The following is a 27,765-nucleotide window of genomic DNA, read 5'->3' on the forward strand; positions in this document are numbered from 1 at the left end:
TAGGGAGATTTTAATTTATTAGCCCTAGCTTCAACCAATGCCATACTGTTGTGGGCGCAATCGCCTCCACAATAACATAGCCACCTAATCATCCCCAGCTTACTCATCCAACTCCTCTCATCTTCCCTGCCACTTTTCCCCAGGTCGTTGCTGTAAATGAGAATGTGTTGTCAACTTCTGAGTCATCTTACCTGGTACAATACAAATTATACATAGCCTATCCAGACACAGACAAACTGCCTATAACCAACACCATTAACACTCTGGAGCCAGTAACCTTCCAGACACAGACACTGCCTATAACCAACACCATTAACACTCTGGAGCCAGTAACCTTCCAGACACAGACAAACTGCCTATAACCAACACCATTAACACTCTGGAGCCAGTAACCTCAGGGCCAGCATATGTTTATTTTTGATTTATCACATCAGCAGTCTCAAGCATATTGTTTTTTGTGTGTCCTACTAGAGGTGTTATTGGGTCAGGAGGGGTGTGTCCAACATTGATAATTATTTGATTAATTTATTACTTAAATGATTGATTAATTGGTTAATTGATTGTTTGCGTTTCCTAATACAGGTGTTGAGTGGGCTTGTCCACCATTGATTAATTGATTGTCCTACTACAGGTGTTGAGTGGGCTTGTCCACCATTGATTAATTGATTGTCCTACTACAGGTGTTGAGTGGGCTTGTCCACCATTGATTAATTGATTGTCCTACTACAGGTGTTGAGTGGGCTTGTCCACCATTGATGAATTGGTTCATTGATTGTTTGTGTTTCCTACTACAGGTGTTGAGTGGGCTTGTCCACCATTGATGAATTGGTTCATTGATTGTTTGTGTTTCCTACTACAGGTGTTGAGTGGGCTTGTCCACCATTGATGAATTGATTGTCCTACTACAGGTGTTACTGAGCCAGGAGGGGCGTGTCCACCACCAGGTGATGAGGACCATCAACCCCTCGGCCGTCCTCTCTCTCCCTGAGGGGGGCACATACATAATTGAGGTGCGGGCAGTGAGTGAGGGGGGAGAGGGAGCAGCCAGCTCCCAGGTCAGAGTACTCACCTCTTCAGGTAAGATAGACACTGGGGGATTGGGCTCAATCAAACTAATGTGCTACTGTATTTACTAGCTTGTTTCCAATGGTCAAGTACTATCACGTTTCAGGAGAAGACCCAGATGCAGACTGTGTCGAAGTAACAAAAGTTTATTACAAAAACAGGGTTCAGGCAAACGACAGGTCAGTAATCCTGATCAGAGTCCAAAAGGTACAGAACGGCAGGCAGTCTCAGGGTCAGGGCAGGAAGAGGTCAGTAATCCAGGGTGGTGTGACAAGGTACAGAACGGCAGGCAGGCTCAGGGTCAGGGCAGGCAAATGGTCAAAACCGGGAAAACTAGAAAACAGGAACTTGAGAAAGACTGGAGCGAGGGGAAAAACAGTTGTAGGCTTGACAAAACAAAACGAACTGGCAACAGACAAACACAGGTATTTTATTTATTTATTTATTTAACCTTTATTTAACTAGGCAAGTCAGTTAAGAACAAATTCTTATTTACAATGACGGCCTACACCGGCCAAACCCGGACGACGCTGGGCCAATTGTGCGCCACCCTACGGGACTCCCAATCACGTCCGGTTGTGATACAGCCTGGAATCGAACCAGGGGGTCTGTAGTAACACCTCAATCACTGAGATGCAGTGCCTTAGACCGCTGCGCCACTCAGGAGCCCAGGTATAAATACACTGGGGATAATGGGGAAGATGGGCGACACCTGGAGGGGGGTGGAGACAAGCACAAAGACAGGTGAAACAGATCAGGGTGTGACAAATACAATCACAGCATGGCTTTTGGAGTACTGGAACCTACTATTACTTCCAGGTAGACTTACCTTATAGGTACTGTATATACAGTGCATTCCGAAAGAATTCAGACCCCTTCACTTTTTCCACATTTTGTTACATTACAGCCTTATGCTAAAATGGATTAAATAATTTTTTCCCCCTCATCAATCTACACACAATACCCCATAATGAAAAAGTTAAACAGGTTTTTAGAAAAGTTTGCAAATGTATTTAAAATAAAAAACAGAAATACCTTATTTACATAAGTATTCAGACCCTTTGCTATGAGACTCGAAATTTAGCTGTACCCATTCATCATCCTTGAGATGTTTCTACAACTTGATTGGAGTCCACCTGTGGTAAATTCAATTGATTGGACATGATTTGGAAAGGCACACACCTGTCTATATAAAGTCCCACTGTTGACAGTGCATGTCAGAACAAAAACCAAGCCGTGAGGTCGAAGGAATTGACCGTAGAGCTCCGAGACAGGATTGTGTCGAGACACAGATCTGGGGAAGGGTACCAAAACATTTCTGCAGCATTGAAGGTCCCCAAGTACACAGTGGCCTCCATATTCTTAAATGGAAGAAGTTTGGAACCACCAAGACTCTTCCTAGAGCTGGCCCCCCAGCCAAACTGAGTAATCGGGGGAGAAGGGCCTTGGTCAGGGAGGTGACCAAGAACCCGATGGTCACTCTGACAGAGCTCCACAGTTCCTCTGTGGAGATGGGAGAACCTTCCAGAAGGACAACCATCTCTGCAGCACGCCACCAATCAGGCCTTTATGGTAGAGTGGCCAGACAGAAGCCACTCCTCAGAAAAAAGGCACATGACAGCCCACTTGGAGTTTGCCTGATGAAACCAAGATTGAACTGTTTGGCCTGAATGCCAAGCGTCATGTCTGGAGGAAACCTGGCACCATTCCTACGGTGAAGCATGGTGGTGGCAGCATCATGCTGTGGGGATGTTTTTCAGCAGCAGGGACTGGGGGACTAGGCAGGATCGAGGGAAAGATGATTGGAGAAAAGTACAGAGAGATCCATGATGAAAACCTGCTCCTGAGCTCTCAGGACCTCAGACTGTGGCGAAGGTTCACCAACAACCCTAAGCACACAGCCAAGACAATGCAGGAGTGGCTTCGGGACAAGTCTCTGAATGTCTTTGAGTGTCCCAGCCAGAGCCCGGACTTGAACCCGATCGAATATCTCTGGAGAGACCTGAAAATATCTTTGCAGCGACGCTCCCAATCCAACCTGAAAGAGCATGAGAGGATCTGCAGAGAAGAATGGGAGAAACTCCCCAAATACAGGTGTGCCAAGCTTGTAGCCTCATACCCAAGAAGATTTGAGGCTGTAATCGATGCCTAAGGTGCTTCAATAAAGTACTTATACTTATGTAAATGTGGTATTTCCGTTTAGTTTATTTTGTATACATTTTAGAACATTTCAAAAAAAGATTTTGTTGTGTCATTATGAGGTATTGTGTACAGCTAGTAGAACACCAGGATAGGGCTAATCAATACACTGGAACACCAGGATAGGGCTAATCAATACACTGGAACACCAGGATAGGGCTAATCAATACACTGGAACACCAGGATAGGGCTAATCAATACACTGGAACACCAGGATAGGGCTAAACAATACACTGGAACACCAGGATAGGGCTAATCAATACACTGGAACACCAGGATAGGGCTAATCAATACACTGGAACACCAGGATAGGGCTAATCAATACACTGGAACACCAGGATAGTGCTAATCAATACACTGGAACACCAGGATAGGGCTAATCAATACACTGGAACACCAGGATAGGGCTAATCAATACACTGGAACACCAGGATAGGGCTAATCAATACACTGGAACACCAGGCTAGGGCCCATCAATACACTGGAACACCATGATAGAGTTAATAAACAGACTGGAATACTAGGCAAGGGCCGATAAACAGACAGAATGGAACACCAGGCTAGGAGTTAGTAAACAGACTGGAACACCAGGCTAGGAGTTAGTAAACAGACTGGAACACCAGGCTAGGATTTAGTAAACAGACTGGAACACCAGGCTAGGATTTAGTAAACAGACTGGGACACTAGGCCAGGAGTTAGTAAACAGACTGGAACACCAGGTTAGGAGTTAGTAAACAGACTGGAACACCAGGCTAGGAGTTAGTAAACAGACTGGAACACCAGGCTAGGAGTTAGTAAACAGACTGGAACACCAGGCTAGGAGTTAGTAAACAGACTGGAACACCAGGCTAGGATTTAGTAAACAGACTGGAACACCAGGCTAGGAGTTAGTAAACAGACTGGAACACCAGGATAGGAGTTAGTAAACAGACTGGAACACCAGGTTAGGAGTTAGTAAACAGACTGGAACACCAGGCTAGGAGTTAGTAAACAGACTGGAACACCAGGGTAGGAGTTAGTAAACAGACTGGAACACCAGGGTAGGGTTAGTAAACAGACTGGAACACTAGGCTAGGAGTTAGTAAACAGACTGGAACACCAGGTTAGGAGTTAGTAAACAGACTGGAACACCAGGTTAGGAGTTAGTAAACAGACTGGAACACCAGGGTAGGGTTAGTAAACAGACTGGAACACCAGGCTAGGAGTTAGTAAACAGACTGGAACACCAGGGTAGGGTTAGTAAACCGACTGGAACACCAGGCTAGGAGTTAGTAAACAAAAAAACATCAGGCTAGGAGTTAGTAAACAGACTGGAACACCAGGCTATGATTTATTAAACAGACTGGAACACCAGGTTAGGAGTTAGTAAACAGACTGGAACACCAGGCTAGGAGTTAGTAAACCGACTGGAACACCAGGCTAGGAGTTAGTAAACAAAAAAACATCAGGCTAGGAGTTAGTAAACAGACTGGAACACCAGGCTATGATTTATTAAACAGACTGGAACACCAGGTTAGGAGTTAGTAAACAGACTGGAACACCAGGCTAGGAGTTAGTAAACAGACTGGAACACCAGGCTAGGAGTTAGTAAACAGACTGGAACACCGTGCTAGGAGTTAGTAAACAGACTGGAACACCAGGCTAGGAGTTAGTAAACAGACTGGAACACCAGGCTAGGAGTTAGTAAACAGACTGGAACACCAGGGTAGGAGTTAGTAAACAGACTGGAACACCAGGCTAGGAGTTAGTAAACAGACTGGAATACCAGGCTAGGAGTTAGTAAACAGACTGGAACACTAGGCTAGGATCTAATAAACAGACTGGAACACCAGGCTAGGATTTAGTAAACAGACTGGAACACCAGGCTAGGAGTTAGTACACAGACTGGAACACCAGGCTAGGAGTTATTAAACAGACTGGAACACCAGGTTAGGAGTTAGTAAACAGACTGGAACACCAGGCTAGGAGTTAGTAAACAGACTGGAACACTAGGCTAGGAGTTAGTAAACAGACTGGAACACCAGGCTAGGAGTTAGTAAACAGACTGGAACACCAGGCTAGGAGTTAGTAAACAGACTGGAACACCAGTTTAGGAGTTAGTAAACAGACTGGAACACCAGGCTAGGAGTTAGTAAACAGACTGGAACACCAGGCTAGGAGTTAGTAAACAGACTGGAACACCAGGCTAGGAGTTAGTAAACAGACTGGAACACCAGGCTATGAGTTAGTAAACAGACTGGAACACCAGGCTGGGAGTTCATAAACAGACTGGAACACCAGGCTAGGAGTTAGTAAACAGACTGGAACACCAGGCTAGGAGTTAGTAAACAGACTGGAACACCAGGTTAGGAGTTAGTAAACAGACTGGAACACCGTGCTAGGAGTTAGTAAACAGACTGGAACACCAGAGTAGGAGGTAGTAAACAGACTGGAACACCAGGTTAGGAGTTAGTAAACAGACTGGAACACCAGGCTAGGAGTTAGTAAACAGACTGGAACACCAGGCTGGGAGTTAGTAAACAGACTGAAACACCAGGCTAGGAGTTAGTAAACAGACTGGAACACCAGGTTAGTGTTAGTAAACAGACTGGAACACCAGGCTAGGAGTTAGTAAACAGACTGGAATGCCAGGTTAGGAGTTAGTAAACAGACTGGAACACCAGGCTAGGAGTTAGTAAACAGACTGGAACACCAGGCTAGGATTTAGTAAACAGACTGGAACACCAGGCTAGGAGTTAGTAAACAGACTGGAACACCAGGTTAGGAGTTAGTAAACAGACTGGAACACCAGGTTAGGAGTTAGTAAACAGACTGGAACACCAGGCTAGGAGTTAGTAAACCGACTGGAACACCAGGCTAGGAGTTAGTAAACAAAAAAACATCAGGCTAGGAGTTAGTAAACAGACTGGAACACCAGGCTATGATTTATTAACCTGGCCCAGGTTAGGAGTTAGTAAACAGACTGGAACACCAGGCTAGGAGTTAGTAAACAGACTGGAACACCAGGCTAGGAGTTAGTAAACAGACTGGAACACCGTGCTAGGAGTTAGTAAACAGACTGGAACACCAGGCTAGGAGTTAGTAAACAGACTGGAACACCAGGCTAGGAGTTAGTAAACAGACTGGAACACCAGGGTAGGAGTTAGTAAACAGACTGGAACACCAGGCTAGGAGTTAGTAAACAGACTGGAATACCAGGCTAGGAGTTAGTAAACAGACTGGAACACTAGGCTAGGATCTAATAAACAGACTGGAACACCAGGCTAGGATTTAGTAAACAGACTGGAACACCAGGCTAGGAGTTAGTACACAGACTGGAACACCAGGCTAGGAGTTATTAAACAGACTGGAACACCAGGTTAGGAGTTAGTAAACAGACTGGAACACCAGGCTAGGAGTTAGTAAACAGACTGGAACACTAGGCTAGGAGTTAGTAAACAGACTGGAACACCAGGCTAGGAGTTAGTAAACAGACTGGAACACCAGGCTAGGAGTTAGTAAACAGACTGGAACACCAGTTTAGGAGTTAGTAAACAGACTGGAACACCAGGCTAGGAGTTAGTAAACAGACTGGAACACCAGGCTAGGAGTTAGTAAACAGACTGGAACACCAGGCTATGAGTTAGTAAACAGACTGGAACACCAGGCTGGGAGTTCATAAACAGACTGGAACACCAGGCTAGGAGTTAGTAAACAGACTGGAACACCAGGCTAGGAGTTAGTAAACAGACTGGAACACCAGGTTAGGAGTTAGTAAACAGACTGGAACACCGTGCTAGGAGTTAGTAAACAGACTGGAACACCAGAGTAGGAGGTAGTAAACAGACTGGAACACCAGGTTAGGAGTTAGTAAACAGACTGGAACACCAGGCTAGGAGTTAGTAAACAGACTGGAACACCAGGCTGGGAGTTAGTAAACAGACTGAAACACCAGGCTAGGAGTTAGTAAACAGACTGGAACACCAGGTTAGTGTTAGTAAACAGACTGGAACACCAGGCTAGGAGTTAGTAAACAGACTGGAATGCCAGGTTAGGAGTTAGTAAACAGACTGGAACACCAGGCTAGGAGTTAGTAAACAGACTGGAACACCAGGCTAGGATTTAGTAAACAGACTGGAACACCAGGCTAGGAGTTAGTAAACAGACTGGAACACCAGGTTAGGAGTTAGTAAACAGACTGGAACACCAGGCTAGGAGTTAGTAAACAGACTGGAACACTAGGCTAGGGTTAGTAAACAGACTGGAACACCAGGGTAGGAGTTAGTAAACAGACTGGAACACCAGGCTAGGAGTTAGTAAACAGACTGGAACACCAGGTTAGGAGTTAGTAAACAGACTGGAACACCAGGCTAGGAGTTAGTAAACAGACTGGAACACCAGGCTAGGAGTTAGTAAACAGACTGGAACACCAGGCTAGGAGTTAGTAAACAGACAAACATCAGGCTAGGAGTTAGTAAACAGACTGGAACACCAGGCTAGGAGTTAGTAAACAGACTGGAACACCAGGTTAGGAGTTAGTAAACAGACTGGAACACCAGGCTAGGAGTTAGTAAACAGACTGGAACACCAGGCTAGGAGTTAGTAAACAGACTGGAACACCAGGCTAGGAGTTAGTAAACAGACAAACATCAGGCTAGGAGTTAGTAAACAGACTGGAACACCAGGGTATGAGTTAGTAAACAGATTGGAAGACCAGGCTAGGAGTTAGTAAACAGACTGGAACACCAGGTTAGGAGTTAGTAAACAGACTGGAACACCAGGCTAGGAGTTATTAAACAGACTGGAACACCAGGCTAGGAGTTAGTAAACAGACTGGAAGACCAGGCTAGGAGTTAGTAAACAGACTGGAACACCAGGCTAGGAGTTAGTAAACAGACTGGAACACCAGGCTAGGAGTTAGTAAATAGACTGGAACACCAGGCTAGGAGTTAGTAAACAGACTGGAACACCAGGCTGGGATTTAGTCAACAGACTGGAACACCAGGTTAGGAGTTAGTAAACAGACTGGAACACTAGGCTAGGAGCTAATAAACAGACTGGAACACCAGGCTAGGAGTTAGTAAACAGACTGGAACACCAGGTTAGGAGTTAGTAAACAGACTGGAACACCAGGCTAGGAGTTAGTAAACAGACTGGAACACCAGGCTAGGAGTTAGTAAACAGACTGGAATACCAGGTTAGGAGTTAGTAAACAGACTGGAACACCAGGCTGGGAGTTCATAAACAGACTGGAACACCAGGCTAGGAGTTAGTAAACAGACTGGAACACCAGGCTAGGAGTTAGTAAACAGACTGGAACACCAGGCTAGGAGTTAGTAAACAGACTGGAACACCAGGGTAGGAGGTAGTAAACAGACTGGAACACCAGGCTAGGAGTTAGTAAACAGACTGGAACACCAGTTTAGGAGTTAGTAAACAGACTGGAACACCAGGGTAGGAGGTAGTAAACAGACTGGAACACCAGGTTAGGAGTTAGTAAACAGACTGGAACACCAGGCTAGGAGTTAGTAAACAGACTGGAACACCAGGCTAGGAGTTAGTAAACAGACTGGAACACCAGGCTAGGAGTTAGTAAACAGACTGGAACACCAGGCTAGGAGTTAGTAAACAGACTGGAACACCAGGCTAGGAGTTAGTAAACAGACTGGAACACCAGGCTAGGAGTTAGTAAACAGACTGGAACACCAGGCTAGGAGTAAGTAAACAGACTGGAACATCAGGTTAGGAGTTAGTAAACAGACTGGAACACCAGGCTAGGAGTTAGTAAACAGACTGGAACACCAGGCTAGGAGTTATTAAACAGACTGGAACACCAGGCTAGGAGTTAGTAAACAGACTGGAACACCAGGCTAGGAGTTAGTAAACAGACTGGAACACTAGGCTAGGAGTTAGTAAACAGACAAACATCAGGATAGGGTTAGTAAACAGACTGGAACACTAGGCTAGGAGCTAATAAACAGACTGGAACACCAGGCTAGGATTTAGTAAACAGATTGGAACACCAGGCTAGGAGTTAGTAAACAGACTGGAACACCAGGTTAGGAGTTAGTAAACAGACTGGAACACCAGGCTAGGATTTAGTAAACAGACTGGAACACCAGGTTAGGAGTTAGTAAACAGACTGGAACACTAGGCTAGGAGCTAATAAACAGACTGGAACACCAGGCTAGGAGTTAGTAAACAGACTGGAACACCAGGTTAGGAGTTATTAAACAGACTGGAACACCAGGCTAGGAGTTATTAAACAGACTGGAACACCAGGCTAGGGTTAGTAAACAGACTGGAACACCAGGCTAGGAGATAGTAAACAGACTGGAACACCAGGCTAGGAGTTTGTAAACAGACTGGAACACCAGGCTAGGAGTTAGTAAACAGACTGGAACACCAGGCTAGGAGTTAGTAAACAGACTGGAACACCAGGCTAGGAGTTAGTAAACAGACTGGAACACCAGGCTAGGAGTTAGTAAACAGATTGGAACACCAGGCTAGGAGTTAGTAAACAGACTGGAACACCAGGCTAGGAGTTAGTAAACAGACTGGAACACCAGGCTAGGAGTTAGTAAACAGACTGGAACACCAGGTTAGGAGTTAGTAAACAGACTGGAACACCAGGCTAGGAGTTAGTAAACAGACTGGAACACCAGGTTAGGAGTTAGTAAACAGACTGGAACACCAGGCTAGGAGTTAGTAAACAGACTGGAACACCAGGCTAGGAGTTAGTAAACAGACTGGAACACCAGGCTAGGAGTTAGTAAACAGACTGGAACACCAGGCTAGGAGTTAGTAAACAGACTGGAACACCAGGCTAGGAGTTAGTAAACAGACTGGAACACCAGGCTAGGAGTAAGTAAACAGACTGGAACATCAGGTTAGGAGTTAGTAAACAGACTGGAACACCAGGCTAGGAGTTAGTAAACAGACTGGAACACCAGGCTAGGAGTTATTAAACAGACTGGAACACCAGGCTAGGAGTTAGTAAACAGACTGGAACACCAGGCTAGGAGTTAGTAAACAGACTGGAACACTAGGCTAGGAGTTAGTAAACAGACAAACATCAGGATAGGGTTAGTAAACAGACTGGAACACTAGGCTAGGAGCTAATAAACAGACTGGAACACCAGGCTAGGATTTAGTAAACAGATTGGAACACCAGGCTAGGAGTTAGTAAACAGACTGGAACACCAGGTTAGGAGTTAGTAAACAGACTGGAACACCAGGCTAGGATTTAGTAAACAGACTGGAACACCAGGTTAGGAGTTAGTAAACAGACTGGAACACTAGGCTAGGAGCTAATAAACAGACTGGAACACCAGGCTAGGAGTTAGTAAACAGACTGGAACACCAGGTTAGGAGTTATTAAACAGACTGGAACACCAGGCTAGGAGTTATTAAACAGACTGGAACACCAGGCTAGGGTTAGTAAACAGACTGGAACACCAGGCTAGGAGATAGTAAACAGACTGGAACACCAGGCTAGGAGTTTGTAAACAGACTGGAACACCAGGCTAGGAGTTAGTAAACAGACTGGAACACCAGGCTAGGAGTTAGTAAACAGACTGGAACACCAGGCTAGGAGTTAGTAAACAGATTGGAACACCAGGCTAGGAGTTAGTAAACAGATTGGAACACCAGGCTAGGAGTTAGTAAACAGACTGGAACACCAGGCTAGGAGTTAGTAAACAGACTGGAACACCAGGCTAGGAGTTAGTAAACAGACTGGAACACCAGGTTAGGAGTTAGTAAACAGACTGGAACACCAGGCTAGGAGTTAGTAAACAGACTGGAACACCAGGTTAGGAGTTAGTAAACAGACTGGAACACCAGGCTAGGAGTTAGTAAACAGACTGGAACACCAGGCTAGGATTTAGTAAACAGACTGGAACACCAGGCTAGGAGTTAGTAAACAGACTGGAACACCAGGTTAGGAGTTAGTAAACAGACTGGAACACCAGGCTAGGAGTTAGTAAACAGACTGGAACACCAGGCTAGGAGTTAGTAAACAGACTGGAACACCAGGCTAGGAGTTAGTAAACAGACAAACATCAGGCTAGGAGTTAGTAAACAGACTGGAACACCAGGCTAGGAGTTAGTAAACAGACTGGAACACCAGGCTAGGAGTTATTAAACAGACTGGAACACCAGGCTAGGAGTTAGTAAACAGACTGGAACACCAGGCTAGGAGTTAGTAAACAGACTGGAACACCAGGCTAGGAGTTATTAAACAGACTGGAACACCAGGCTAGGAGTTATTAAACAGACTGGAACACCAGGCTAGGAGTTAGTAAACAGACTGGAACACCAGGTTAGGAGTTAGTAAACAGACTGGAACACCAGGCTAGGATTTAGTAAACAGACTGGAACACCAGGTTAGGAGTTAGTAAACAGACTGGAACACCAGGCTAGGAGCTAATAAACAGACTGGAACACCAGGCTAGGAGTTAGTAAACAGACTGGAACACCAGGTTAGGAGTTATTAAACAGACTGGAACACCAGGCTAGGAGTTATTAAACAGACTGGAACACCAGGCTAGGGTTAGTAAACAGACTGGAACACCAGGCTAGGAGTTAGTAAACAGACTGGAACACCAGGGTAGGGTTAGTAAACAGACTGGAACACCAGGTTAGGAGATAGTAAACAGACTGGAACACCAGGCTAGGAGTTTGTAAACAGACTGGAACACCAGGCTAGGAGTTAGTAAACAGACTGGAACACCAGGCTAGGAGTTAGTAAACAGACTGGAACACCAGGCTAGGAGTTAGTAAACAGACTGGAACACCAGGCTAGGAGTTAGTAAACAGATTGGAACACCAGGCTAGGAGTTAGTAAACAGACTGGAACACCAGGCTAGGAGTTAGTAAACAGACTGGAACACCAGGCTAGGAGTTAGTAAACAGACTGGAACACCAGGTTAGGAGTTAGTAAACAGACTGGAACACCAGGCTAGGAGTTCGTAAACAGACTGGAACACCAGGTTAGGAGTTAGTAAACAGACTGGAACACCAGGCTAGGAGTTAGTAAACAGACTGGAACACCAGGCTAGGATTTAGTAAACAGACTGGAACACCAGGCTAGGAGTTAGTAAACAGACTGGAACACCAGGTTAGGAGTTAGTAAACAGACTGGAACACCAGGCTAGGAGTTAGTAAACAGACTGGAACACCAGGCTAGGAGTTAGTAAACAGACTGGAACACCAGGCTAGGAGTTAGTAAACAGACAAACATCAGGCTAGGAGTTAGTAAACAGACTGGAACACCAGGCTAGGAGTTAGTAAACAGACTGGAACACCAGGCTAGGAGTTATTAAACAGACTGGAACACCAGGCTAGGAGTTAGTAAACAGACTGGAACACCAGGCGAGGAGTTAGTAAACAGACTGGAACACCAGGCTAGGAGTTATTAAACAGACTGGAACACCAGGCTAGGAGTTATTAAACAGACTGGAACACCAGGCTAGGAGTTAGTAAACAGACTGGAACACCAGGCTAGGAGTTAGTAAACAGACTGGAACACCAGGCTAGGAGTTAGTAAACAGACTGGAACACCAGGCTAGGAGTTATTAAACAGACTGGAACACCAGGCTAGGAGTTATTAAACAGACTGGAACACCAGGCTAGGAGTTAGTAAACAGACTGGAACACCAGGCTAGGAGTTAGTAAACAGACTGGAACACCAGGCTAGGAGTTAGTAAACAGACTGGAACACCAGGCTAGGAGTTAGTAAACAGACTGGAACACCAGGCTAGGAGTTAGTAAACAGACTGGAACACCAGGCTAGGATTTAGTAAACAGACTGGAACACCAGGTTAGGAGTTAGTAAACAGACTGGAACACTAGGCTAGGAGCTAATAAACAGACTGGAACACCAGGCTAGGAGTTAGTAAACAGACTGGAACACCAGGTTAGGAGTTAGTAAACAGACTGGAACACCAGGCTAGGAGTTAGTAAACAGACTGGAACACCAGGCTAGGAGGTAGTAAACAGACTGGAACACCAGGTTAGGAGTTAGTAAACAGACTGGAACACCAGGCTAGGAGTTAGTAAACAGACTGGAACACCAGGCTAGGAGTTAGTAAACAGACTGGAACACCAGGCTAGGAGTTAGTAAACAGACTGGAACACTAGGCTAGGAGTTAGTAAACAGACAAACATCAGGATAGGGTTAGTAAACAGACTGGAACACTAGGCTAGGAGCTAATAAACAGACTGGAACACCAGGCTAGGATTTAGTAAACAGATTGGAACACCAGGCTAGGAGTTAGTAAACAGACTGGAACACCAGGTTAGGAGTTAGTAAACAGACTGGAACACCAGGCTAGGATTTAGTAAACAGACTGGAACACCAGGTTAGGAGTTAGTAAACAGACTGGAACACTAGGCTAGGAGCTAATAAACAGACTGGAACACCAGGCTAGGAGTTAGTAAACAGACTGGAACACTAGGCTAGGAGTTAGTAAACAGACTGGAACACCAGGCTAGGAGTTAGTAAACAGACTGGAACACCAGGCTAGGAGTTAGTAAACAGACTGGAACACCAGGCTAGGAGTTAGTAAACAGACTGGAACACCAGGCTAGGAGTTAGTAAACAGACTGGAACACCAGGCTAGGAGTTAGTAAACAGACTGGAACACCAGGTTAGGAGTTAGTAAACAGACTGGAACACCAGGCTAGGAGTTAGTAAACAGACAAACATCAGGCTAGGAGTTAGTAAACAGACTGGAACACCAGGCTAGGAGTTAGTAAACAGACTGGAACACCAGGCTAGGAGTTATTAAACAGACTGGAACACCAGGCTAGGAGTTAGTAAACAGACTGGAACACCAGGCTAGGAGTTAGTAAACAGACTGGAACACTAGGCTAGGAGTTAGTAAACAGACAAACATCAGGATAGGGTTAGTAAACAGACTGGAACACTAGGCTAGGAGCTAATAAACAGACTGGAACACCAGGCTAGGATTTAGTAAACAGACTGGAACACCAGGCTAGGAGTTAGTAAACAGACTGGAACACCAGGCTAGGAGTTAGTAAACAGACTGGAACACCAGGCTAGGATTTAGTAAACAGACTGGAACACCAGGCTAGGAGTTAGTAAACAGACTGGAACACTAGGCTAGGAGCTAGTAAACAGACTGGAACACCAGGCTAGGAGTTAGTAAACAGACTGGAACACCAGGTTAGGAGTTATTAAACAGACTGGAACACCAGGCTAGGAGTTATTAAACAGACTGGAACACCAGGCTAGGGTTAGTAAACAGACTGGAACACCAGGCTAGGAGATAGTAAACAGACTGGAACACCAGGCTAGGAGTTTGTAAACAGACTGGAACACCAGGCTAGGAGTTAGTAAACAGACTGGAACACCAGGCTAGGAGTTAGTAAACAGACTGGAACACCAGGCTAGGAGTTAGTAAACAGATTGGAACACCAGGCTAGGAGTTAGTAAACAGACTGGAACACCAGGCTAGGAGTTAGTAAACAGACTGGAACACCAGGCTAGGAGTTAGTAAACAGACTGGAACACCAGGCTAGGAGTTAGTAAACAGACTGGAACACCAGGTTAGGAGTTAGTAAACAGACTGGAACACCAGGCTAGGAGTTAGTAAACAGACTGGAACACCAGGTTAGGAGTTAGTAAACAGACTGGAACACCAGGCTAGGAGTTAGTAAACAGACTGGAACACCAGGCTAGGATTTAGTAAACAGACTGGAACACCAGGCTAGGAGTTAGTAAACAGACTGGAACACCAGGCTAGGAGTTAGTAAACAGACTGGAACACCAGGCTAGGAGTTAGTAAACAGACTGGAACACCAGGCTAGGAGTTAGTAAACAGACTGGAACACCAGGCTAGGAGTTAGTAAACAGACAAACATCAGGCTAGGAGTTAGTAAACAGACTGGAACACCAGGCTAGGAGTTAGTAAACAGACTGGAACACCAGGCTAGGAGTTATTAAACAGACTGGAACACCAGGCTAGGAGTTAGTAAACAGACTGGAACACCAGGCTAGGAGTTAGTAAACAGACTGGAACACCAGGCTAGGAGTTATTAAACAGACTGGAACACCAGGCTAGGAGTTATTAAACAGACTGGAACACCAGGCTAGGAGTTAGTAAACAGACTGGAACACCAGGTTAGGAGTTAGTAAACAGACTGGAACACCAGGCTAGGATTTAGTAAACAGACTGGAACACCAGGTTAGGAGTTAGTAAACAGACTGGAACACCAGGCTAGGAGCTAGTAAACAGACTGGAACACCAGGCTAGGAGTTAGTAAACAGACTGGAACACCAGGTTAGGAGTTATTAAACAGACTGGAACACCAGGCTAGGAGTTATTAAACAGACTGGAACACCAGGCTAGGGTTAGTAAACAGACTGGAACACCAGGCTAGGAGTTAGTAAACAGACTGGAACACCAGGGTAGGGTTAGTAAACAGACTGGAACACCAGGTTAGGAGTTAGTAAACAGACTGGAACACCAGGCTAGGAGTTAGTAAACAGACTGGAACACCAGGCTAGGAGTTAGTAAACAGACTGGAACACCAGGCTAGGAGTTAGTAAACAGACTGGAACACCAGGCTAGGAGTTAGTAAACAGACTGGAACACCAGGCTAGGAGTTAGTAAACAGACTGGAACACCAGGCTAGGAGTTAGTAAACAGACTGGAACACCAGGCTAGGAGTTAGTAAACAGACTGGAACACCAGGCTAGGAGTTAGTAAACAGACTGGAACACCAGGCTAGGAGTTAGTAAACAGACTGGAACACCAGGCTAGGAGTTCGTAAACAGACTGGAACACCAGGCTAGGAGTTAGTAAACAGACTGGAACACCAGGCTAGGAGTTAGTAAACAGACTGGAACACCAGGCTAGGATTTAGTAAACAGACTGGAACACCAGGCTAGGAGTTAGTAAACAGACTGGAACACCAGGCTAGGAGTTAGTAAACAGACTGGAACACCAGGCTAGGAGTTAGTAAACAGACTGGAACACCAGGCTAGGAGTTAGTAAACAGACTGGAACACCAGGCTAGGAGTTAGTAAACAGACAAACATCAGGCTAGGAGTTAGTAAACAGACTGGAACACCAGGCTAGGAGTTAGTAAACAGACTGGAACACCAGGCTAGGAGTTATTAAACAGACTGGAACACCAGGCTAGGAGTTAGTAAACAGACTGGAACACCAGGCGAGGAGTTAGTAAACAGACTGGAACACCAGGCTAGGAGTTATTAAACAGACTGGAACACCAGGCTAGGAGTTATTAAACAGACTGGAACACCAGGCTAGGAGTTAGTAAACAGACTGGAACACCAGGCTAGGAGTTAGTAAACAGACTGGAACACCAGGCTAGGAGTTAGTAAACAGACTGGAACACCAGGCTAGGAGTTATTAAACAGACTGGAACACCAGGCTAGGAGTTATTAAACAGACTGGAACACCAGGCTAGGAGTTAGTAAACAGACTGGAACACCAGGCTAGGAGTTAGTAAACAGACTGGAACACCAGGCTAGGAGTTAGTAAACAGACTGGAACACCAGGCTAGGAGTTAGTAAACAGACTGGAACACCAGGCTAGGAGTTAGTAAACAGACTGGAACACCAGGCTAGGATTTAGTAAACAGACTGGAACACCAGGTTAGGAGTTAGTAAACAGACTGGAACACTAGGCTAGGAGCTAATAAACAGACTGGAACACCAGGCTAGGAGTTAGTAAACAGACTGGAACACCAGGCTAGGAGTTAGTAAACAGACTGGAACACCAGGCTAGGAGTTAGTAAACAGACTGGAACACCAGGCTAGGAGGTAGTAAACAGACTGGAACACCAGGTTAGGAGTTAGTAAACAGACTGGAACACCAGGCTAGGAGTTAGTAAACAGACTGGAACACCAGGCTAGGAGTTAGTAAACAGACTGGAACACCAGGCTAGGAGTTAGTAAACAGACTGGAACACTAGGCTAGGAGTTAGTAAACAGACAAACATCAGGATAGGGTTAGTAAACAGACTGGAACACTAGGCTAGGAGCTAATAAACAGACTGGAACACCAGGCTAGGATTTAGTAAACAGATTGGAACACCAGGCTAGGAGTTAGTAAACAGACTGGAACACCAGGTTAGGAGTTAGTAAACAGACTGGAACACCAGGCTAGGATTTAGTAAACAGACTGGAACACCAGGTTAGGAGTTAGTAAACAGACTGGAACACTAGGCTAGGAGCTAGTAAACAGACTGGAACACCAGGCTAGGAGTTAGTAAACAGACTGGAACACTAGGCTAGGAGTTAGTAAACAGACTGGAACACCAGGCTAGGAGTTAGTAAACAGACTGGAACACCAGGCTAGGAGTTAGTAAACAGACTGGAACACCAGGCTAGGAGTTAGTAAACAGACTGGAACACCAGGCTAGGAGTTAGTAAACAGACTGGAACACCAGGCTAGGAGTTAGTAAACAGACTGGAACACCAGGTTAGGAGTTAGTAAACAGACTGGAACACCAGGCTAGGAGTTAGTAAACAGACAAACATCAGGCTAGGAGTTAGTAAACAGACTGGAACACCAGGCTAGGAGTTAGTAAACAGACTGGAACACCAGGCTAGGAGTTAGTAAACAGACTGGAACACCAGGCTAGGAGTTAGTAAACAGACTGGAACACCAGGCTAGGAGTTAGTAAACAGACTGGAACACCAGGCTAGGATTTAGTAAACAGACTGGAACACCAGGCTAGGAGTTAGTAAACAGACTGGAACACCAGGCTAGGATTTAGTAAACAGACTGGAACACCAGGCTAGGAGTTAGTAAACAGACTGGAACACCAGGTTAGGAGTTAGTAAACAGACTGGAACACCAGGCTAGGAGTTAGTAAACAGACTGGAACACCAGGCTAGGAGTTAGTAAACAGACTGGAACACCAGGCTAGGAGTTAGTAAACAGACAAACATCAGGCTAGGAGTTAGTAAACAGACTGGAACACCAGGCTAGGAGTTAGTAAACAGACTGGAACACCAGGCTAGGAGTTATTAAACAGACTGGAACACCAGGCTAGGAGTTAGTAAACAGACTGGAACACCAGGCTAGGAGTTAGTAAACAGACTGGAACACCAGGCTAGGAGTTAGTAAACAGACTGGAACACCAGGCTAGGAGTTAGTAAACAGACTGGAACACCAGGCTAGGAGTTATTAAACAGACTGGAACACCAGGCTAGGAGTTAGTAAACAGACTGGAACACCAGGCTAGGAGTTAGTAAACAGACTGGAACACCAGGCTAGGAGTTAGTAAACAGACTGGAACACCAGGCTAGGAGTTAGTAAACAGACTGGAACACCAGGCTAGGAGTTAGTAAACAGACTGGAACACCAGGCTAGGAGTTAGTAAACAGACTGGAACACCAGGTTAGGAGTTAGTAAACAGACTGGAACACCAGGCTAGGAGTTAGTAAACAGACTGGAACACCAGGCTAGGAGTTAGTAAACAGACTGGAACACCAGGCTAGGAGTTAGTAAACAGACTGGAACACCAGGCTAGGAGTTAGTAAACAGACTGGAACACCAGGCTAGGAGTTAGTAAACAGACTGGAACACCAGGCTAGGAGTTAGTAAACAGACTGGAACACCAGGCTAGGAGTTAGTAAACAGACTGGAACACCAGGCTAGGAGTTAGTAAACAAACTGGAACACCAGGCTAGGAGTTAGTAAACAGACTGGAACACCAGGCTAGGAGTTAGTAAACAGACTGGAACACCAGGCTAGGAGTTAGTAAACAGACTGGAACACCAGGCTAGGAGTTAGTAAACAGACTGGAACACCAGGCTAGGAGTTAGTAAACAGACTGGAACACCAGGCTAGGAGTTAGTAAACAGACTGGAACACCAGGCTAGGAGTTAGTAAACAGACTGGAACACCAGGCTAGGAGTTAGTAAACAGACAAACATCAGGATAGGGTTAGTAAACAGACTGGAACACCAGGCTAGGAGTTAGTAAACAGACTGGAACACCAGGCTAGGAGTTAGTAAACAGACTGGAACACCAGGCTAGGAGTTAGTAAACAGACTGGAACACCAGGCTATGAGTTAGTAAACAGACTGGAACACCAGGCTAGGAGTTAGTAAACAGACTGGAACACCAGGCTAGGAGTTAGTAAACAGACTGGAACACCAGGCTAGGAGTTAGTAAACAGACTGGAACACCAGGCTAGGAGTTAGTAAACAGACTGGAACACCAGGCTAGGAGTTAGTAAACAGACTGGAACACCAGGCTAGGAGTTAGTAAACAGACTGGAACACCAGGCTAGGAGTTAGTAAACAGACTGGAACACCAGGCTAGGAGTTAGTAAACAGACTGGAAACACCAGGCTAGGAGTTAGTAAACAGACTGGAACACCAGGCTAGGAGTTAGTAAACAGACTGGAACACCAGGCTAAGAGTTAGTAAACAGACTGGAACACCAGGCTAGGAGTTAGTAAACAGACTGGAACACCAGGCTAGGAGTTAGTAAACAGACTGGAACACCAGGCTAGGAGTTAGTAAACAGACTGGAACACCAGGCTAGGAGTTAGTAAACAGACTGGAACACCAGGCTAGGAGTTAGTAAACAGACTGGAACACCAGGCTAGGAGTTAGTAAACAGACTGGAACACCAGGCTAGGAGTTAGTAAACAGACTGGAACACCAGGCTAGGAGTTAGTAAACAGACTGGAACACCAGGCTAGGAGTTAGTAAACAGACTGGAACACCAGGCTAGGAGTTAGTAAACAGACTGGAACACCAGGCTAGGAGTTAGTAAACAGACTGGAACACCAGGTTAGGAGTTAGTAAACAGACTGGAACACCAGGCTAGGAGTTAGTAAACAGACTGGAACACCAGGCTAGGAGTTAGTAAACAGACTGGAACACCAGGCTAGGAGTTAGTAAACAGACTGGAACACCAGGCTAGGAGTTAGTAAACAGACTGGAACACCAGGCTAGGAGTTAGTAAACAGACTGGAACACCAGGCTAGGAGTTAGTAAACAGACTGGAACACCAGGCTAGGAGTTAGTAAACAGACTGGAACACCAGGCTAGGAGTTAGTAAACAGACTGGAACACCAGGCTAGGAGTTAGTAAACAGACTGGAACACCAGGCTAGGAGTTAGTAAACAGACTGGAACACCAGGCTAGGAGTTAGTAAACAGACTGGAACACCAGGCTAGGAGTTAGTAAACAGACTGGAACACCAGGCTAGGAGTTAGTAAACAGACTGGAACACCAGGCTAGGAGTTAGTAAACAGACTGGAACACCAGGCTAGGAGTTAGTAAACAGACAAACATCAGGATAGGGTTAGTAAACAGACTGGAACACCAGGTTAGGAGTTAGTAAACAGACTGGAACACCAGGCTAGGAGTTAGTAAACAGACTGGAACACCAGGCTAGGAGTTAGTAAACAGACTGGAACACCAGGCTAGGAGTTAGTAAACAGACTGGAACACCAGGCTAGGAGTTAGTAAACAGACTGGAACACCAGGCTAGGAGTTAGTAAACAGACTGGAACACCAGGCTAGGAGTTAGTAAACAGACTGGAACACCAGGCTAGGAGTTAGTAAACAGACTGGAACACCAGGCTAGGAGTTAGTAAACAGACTGGAACACCAGGCTAGGAGTTAGTAAACAGACTGGAACACCAGGCTAGGAGTTAGTAAACAGACTGGAACACCAGGCTAGGAGTTAGTAAACAGACTGGAACACCAGGCTAGGAGTTAGTAAACAGACTGGAACACCAGGCTAGGAGTTAGTAAACAGACTGGAACACCAGGCTAGGAGTTAGTAAACAGACTGGAACACCAGGTTAAGAGTTAGTAAACAGACTGGAACACCAGGCTAGGAGTTAGTAAACAGACTGGAACACCAGGCTAGGAGTTAGTAAACAGACTGGAACACCAGGCTAGGAGTTAGTAAACAGACTGGAACACCAGGCTAGGAGTTAGTAAACAGACTGGAACACCAGGCTAGGAGTTATTAAACAGACTGGAACACCAGGCTAGGAGTTAGTAAACAGACTGGAACACCAGGCTATGAGTTAGTAAACAGACTGGAGCACTAGGCTAGGAGTTAGTAAACAGACAAACATCAGGATAGGGTTAGTAAACAGACTGGAACACTAGGCTAGGAGATAATAAACAGACTGGAACACCAGGCTAGGATTTAGTAAACAGATTGGAACACCAGGCTAGGAGTTAGTAAACAGACTGGAACACCAGGTTAGGAGTTATTAAACAGACTGGAACACCAGGCTAGGATTTAGTAAACAGACTGGAACACCAGGTTAGGAGTTAGTAAACAGACTGGAACACTAGGCTAGGAGTTAGTAAACAGACTGGAACACCAGGTTAGGAGTTAGTAAACAGACTGGAACACTAGGCTAGGAGCTAATAAACAGACTGGAACACCAGGCTAGGAGTTAGTAAACAGACTGGAACACCAGGTTAGGAGTTATTAAACAGACTGGAACACCAGGCTAGGAGTTAGTAAACAGACTGGAACACCAGGCTAGGGTTAGTAAACAGACTGGAACACCAGGCTAGGAGTTAGTAAACAGACTGGAACACCAGGGTAGGGTTAGTAAACAGACTGGAACACCAGGTTAGGAGTTAGTAAACAGACTGGAACACCAGGCTAGGAGTTAGTAAACAGACTGGAACACCAGGTTAGGAGTTAGTAAACAGACAGGAACACCAGGCTAGGAGTTAGTAAACAGACTGGAACACCAGGCTAGGAGTTAGTAAACAGACTGGAACACCAGGCTAGGAGTTAGTAAACAGATTGGAACACCAGGCTAGGAGTTAGTAAACAGACTGGAACACCAGGCTAGGAGTTAGTAAACAGACTGGAACACCAGGCTAGGAGTTAGTAAACAGACTGGAACACCAGGTTAGGAGTTAGTAAACAGACTGGAACACCAGGCTAGGAGTTAGTAAACAGACTGGAACACCAGGTTAGGAGTTAGTAAACAGACTGGAACACCAGGCTAGGAGTTAGTAAACAGACTGGAACACCAGGCTAGGATTTAGTAAACAGACTGGAACACCAGGCTAGGAGTTAGTAAACAGACTGGAACACCAGGTTAGGAGTTAGTAAACAGACTGGAACACCAGGCTAGGAGTTAGTAAACAGACTGGAACACTAGGCTAGGGTTAGTAAACAGACTGGAACACCAGGGTAGGAGTTAGAAAACAGACTGGAACACCAGGCTAGGAGTTAGTAAACAGACTGGAACACCAGGTTAGGAGTTAGTAAACAGACTGGAACACCAGGCTAGGAGTTAGTAAACAGACTGGAACACCAGGCTAGGAGTTAGTAAACAGACTGGAACACCAGGCTAGGAGTTAGTAAACAGACAAACATCAGGCTAGGAGTTAGTAAACAGACTGGAACACCAGGCTAGGAGTTAGTAAACAGATTGGAACACCAGGCTAGGAGTTAGTAAACAGACTGGAACACCAGGCTAGGAGTTAGTAAACAGACTGGAACACCAGGCTAGGAGTTAGTAAACAGACTGGAACACCAGGCTAGGAGTTAGTAAACAGACTGGAACACCAGGCTAGGAGTTAGTAAACAGACTGGAACACCAGGTTAGGAGTTAGTAAACAGACTGGAACACCAGGCTAGGAGTTAGTAAACAGACTGGAACACCAGGCTAGGAGTTAGTAAACAGACTGGAACACCAGGCTAGGAGTTAGTAAACAGACAAACATCAGGCTAGGAGTTAGTAAACAGACTGGAACACCAGGGTAGGAGTTAGTAAACAGATTGGAACACCAGGCTAGGAGTTAGTAAACAGATTGGAACACCAGGCTAGGAGTTAGTAAACAGACTGGAACACCAGGCTAGGAGTTAGTAAACAGACTGGAACACCAGGCTAGGATTTAGTAAACAGACAAACATCAGGCTAGGAGTTAGTAAACAGACTGGAACACCAGGGTAGGAGTTAGTAAACAGATTGGAACACCAGGCTAGGAGTTAGTAAACAGATTGGAACACCAGGCTAGGAGTTAGTAAACAGACTGGAACACCAGGCTAGGAGTTAGTAAACAGACTGGAACACCAGGCTAGGATTTAGTAAACAGACTGGAACACCAGGGTAGGGTTAGTAAACAGACTGGAACACCAGGCTAGGAGTTAGTAAACAGACTGGAACACCAGGCTAGGAGTTCATAAACAGACAAACATCAGCCCCCCCCACCCACACACACACACAAACTGTGCCACTGCACAGCCAAGTAAGTCTCAAACAAGCAAATGTTAAGTTTACCATAATTTGTAGAAACATGAGTAACAAGCTTTTTAGGCCAAACACATAAATGTGTATTTATTTCCCTTTCTCTCCCAGAGGAAAGATTCATTTATGCAGTTTCAAAGCCCCTAAGAGTTCATGTCAAGGATTAGCATACTTCAAACTGCTGCATGTGCTTGTGAATTATTTTAGCTTAAATTGTTTCTGTGAGAAGAAACCAGTCCTGACTAAAATTAGTTTCTGTTTATTGCAATTGTTTGGCTGTTCGTCTGTTGTCTAATTAGTCTGTTGTCTAATTGGTATTTTGTCTAATTAGTGTGTTGTGAAGACTGTTGTCTAATTAGTATGTTGTGTAATTAGCATGCTGGCTAATTAGTCTGTTGTCTAATTCGTCTGTTGTCTAATTAGTATGTTGTGTAATTAGCATGCTGGTTAATTAGTCTGTTGTCTAATTAGTATGTTGTCTAATTAGTCTGCTGTCTAATTCGTCGGTTGTCTAATTAGTACGTTGTGTAATTAGCATGCTGGCTAATTAGTCTGTTGTCTAATTCTTCTGTTGTCGAATTAGTATGTTGTGTAATTAGCATGCTGGTTAATTAGTCTGTTGTCTAATTAGTCTGTTGTCTAATTAGTCTGCTGTCTAATTCATCTGCTGTCTAATTCGTCTGCTGTCTAATTCGTCTGCTGTCTAATTCGTCTGTTGTCTATTCTGGAATACTAACTGAATATACTGTTACACTGTATATTTAGTCCAAGCTATATGTGCAAGTTGTGGGTCTAATTGTTAACTTTTTCCTAAAATCATGAAACTTGGTACATATGTCGTTTGACTTCACTGATGGCACTATAGTGAATCGGAGCGATCTTCAATTTGGACCAGGGTTGGAATCAATTCCATTTAAATTCCAGTCAATTCAGGAAGTAAACGGACATTTAAATTCCAATTCTCTTCAACGCATTTTAATGAAACATTTTTGGAATTGGAATTTTGTTAATTTTCTGAATTGACTGCAATTGAAATTGAAATGACCCCAACGCTGGTCTGGACTCTTTAATCACTAGATGTTCTCTCCCCCCTGTCTACCCCCACCCCCACATCCCTCCATCCCCCTGTCTCCCATCCTTCCATCCCTCCATCCCTCTGTCTCCCATACCTCCATCCCTCTGTCTCCCATAACTCCATCCCTCTGTCTCCCATAACTCCATCCCTCTGTCTCCCATACCTCCATCCCTCCGTCCCTCTGTCTCCCATCCCTCCATTCCTCTGTCTCCCATACCTCCATCCCTCTGTCTCCCATACCTCCATCCCTCTGTCTCCCATCCCTCCATCCCTCCGTCCCTCTGTCTCCCATCCCTCCATTCCTCTGTCTCCCATACCTCCATCCCTCTGTCTCCCATACCTCCATCCCTCTGTCTCCCATACCTCCATCCCTCTGTCTCCCATACCTCCATCCCTCTGTCTCCCATAACTCCATCCCTCTGTCTCCCATACCTCCATCCCTCCGTCCCTCTGTCTCCCATCCCTCCATCCCTATGTCTCCCATCCCTCCATCTCTCTGTCTCCCATACCTCCATCCCTCTGTCTCCCATTCCTCCATCCCTCTGTCTCCCATACCTCCATCCCTCTGTCTCCCATACCTCCATCCCTCTGTCTCCCATACCTCCATCCCTCCGTCCCTCTGTCTCCCATCCCTCCATCCCTCTGTCTCCCATCCCTCCATCCCTCCGTCTCCCATACCTCCATCCCTCTGTCTCCCATACCTCCATCCCTCCGTCCCTCTGTCTCTCATACCTCCATCCCTCTGTCTCCCCTACCTCCATCCCTCTGTCTCCCATACCTCCATCCCTCCGTCACCCTGTCTCCCATACCTCCATCCCTCTGTCTCCCATACCTCCATCCCTCCATCCCTCTGTCTCCCATACGTCCATCCCTCTGTCTCCCATACCTCCATCCCTCCGTCTCCCATACCTCCATCCCTCCATCCCTCTGTCTCCCATACCTCCATCCCTCCGCCCCTCTGTCTCTCATACCTCCATCCCTCTGTCTCCCCTACCTCCATCCCTCTGTCTCCCATACCTCCATCCCTCTGTCTCCCATAACTCCATCCCTCTGTCTCCCATACCTCCATCCCTCCGTCCCTCTGTCTCCCATCCCTCCATCCCTATGTCTCCCATCCCTCCATCTCTCTGTCTCCCATACCTCCATCCCTCTGTCTCCCATTCCTCCATCCCTCTGTCTCCCATACCTCCATCCCTCTGTCTCCCATACCTCCATCCCTCTGTCTCCCATACCTCCATCCCTCCGTCCCTCTGTCTCCCATCCCTCCATCCCTCTGTCTCCCATCCCTCCATCCCTCCGTCTCCCATCCCTCCATCCCTCCGTCTCCCATACCTCCATCCCTCTGTCTCCCATACCTCCATCCCTCCGTCCCTCTGTCTCTCATACCTCCATCCCTCTGTCTCCCATACCTCCATCCCTCCATCACTCTGTCTCCCATACCTCCATCCCTCTGTCTCACATACCTCCATCCCTCCATCCCTCTGTCTCCCATACCTCCATCCCTCCATCCCTCTGTCTCTCATACCTCCATCCCTCTCTCTCCCATACCTCCATCCCTCTGTCTCCCATACCTCCATCCCTCTGTCTCCCATCCCTCCATCCCTCTGTCTACCCCCATACCTCCATCCCCCATGTCCCCACTCCTCCACCCTCCATTCCCCCCATTCCTCCATCCCCCATCTCCCCACTCCTTCACCCTCCATTCTCCCCATCCCTCTGTCTCCCCATCACCTCCACCGCTCCACCCCAGGTGTCCGGGTGAAGAGTGGCCAGTGTTCGGTTCACAGCCTGCTACCGTGGCGCCTGACATGGACATGGACTACTGCTCTGCTCCTCTCTGTTCCTCTGGTGCCTTCAGCTTCCTGGTGAGGCTCCTCCTCCATCCTGCCATCCTCCTATACATGGAGGGACCACTCCTCCCTCTTCCATCCCTCCCTTCCTCAGACTGTCTGCTTGCTCTGGCCTTACCCATAAGCCAACCAGGACTGGAGCCTGCTGAGGGGATCCACTTCTGACTCCAACAAACCAATGGATGGTCAACAAATTACATTCATCTCTTTTATTTACGTATACATTTTTCGGGAGCTGAACTAAACATTTTGTGATTTAATTTAAATTTGGCACTTCTTTCCAAACATCACTTGTGTTGTACTGTAACTGTACATTGTTGTGGAAAGTATTTTAGTTTAATCATTTAGGATGCATCCCAAATGGCACCCTATTCCCTATTTAGTGCCCAATGGGCCTGGTCAAAAGTAGTGCACTATTTAGGAAATAGGGCATCTAACTGCTTCAAGACGGCTGGCGACTGGCATCTAACTGCTTCCAGACGGCTGGCGACTGGCATCTAACTGCTTCCAGACGGCTGGCGACTAGAATCTAACTACTTCCAGATGCCTGGCGACTAGCATCTAACTACTTCTAGACGGCCACAGCTCTGAGGCTCTACAGAGCGTGAACAATTCCCTGAAAGCTGCTACTGAGGCGGTCTGGCTGTCTCTGTCTGACTGTCTGGCTGTCTCTGTCTGACTGTCTGGCTCTCTGGCTGTCTCTGTCTGACTGTCTGGCTGTCTGGCTGTCTGTAAGGCTGTAATACTGGGATCAGCCTCTCTTCTCATTAGTTATCTGCATCCATGTACTCCTTGGCTGCCTAACAATCATCACAGCAGCTCAGTAGAGATCAGTGTTTTCTTATTCACACAGAGAGAAGTGAAAGAAAAAACATGTTTTAGTAGCATGTTTTACCCCAGAAATGTTACTATTTCCAGACTAGCTTTTTGTACATTGTGTTACCTTTAGAAACTAAACAAAACAAGTGAGTGGTGTGTGTTTCAGGTAGGTCAAAGTTTCTGTTTTTCTAATAGCAAAGAGCTTGGTAATGTGTTGGACTGATGGATGTATCAGAGTACACCTGTACACCTGGACTCACCTGTGGTGCCCAAACAGATCTTTAGACAAAGACTTGACGACTCTGTGGAAACTCATGTTGTCAGTACAAATAAATGTCTGTCTTTAATACATATTATCTTTCTGGTTGTCTATCTTAGGGCTTGGCGGTATACCATATTTTACAATATACCGGTATTGATGCACGGACCAGTTTGCGGTTTTACTTTACATTCTATAACGGTATTTGAATGTTTGGTTTGTTAAATATGATATTCCGTGTGTAACGTCCATTATTATAG

General features: G+C 45.9%; 1 protein-coding gene across 1 annotated transcript in view; it reads left to right on the forward strand.

The window, feature by feature from the left end:
- LOC121559952 (contactin-5-like) overlaps positions 1 to 27,562 on the forward strand; it is a 326,846-nt gene extending 299,284 nt beyond the window's left edge. Inside the window, exons 18-19 of the mRNA XM_045219969.1 lie at positions 909 to 1,077; positions 26,328 to 27,562. Coding sequence (XP_045075904.1) covers positions 909 to 1,077; positions 26,328 to 26,446 — 288 coding nt within the window. The 3' untranslated portion in view covers positions 26,447 to 27,562. The remainder of the gene's footprint in view (positions 1 to 908; positions 1,078 to 26,327) is intronic.
- Positions 27,563 to 27,765: the final 203 nt, after the last annotated feature.

Source organism: Coregonus clupeaformis, chromosome 6 (genome assembly GCF_020615455.1).
Source record: "Coregonus clupeaformis isolate EN_2021a chromosome 6, ASM2061545v1, whole genome shotgun sequence".
NCBI classification, from domain to species: domain Eukaryota; kingdom Metazoa; phylum Chordata; class Actinopteri; order Salmoniformes; family Salmonidae; genus Coregonus; species Coregonus clupeaformis.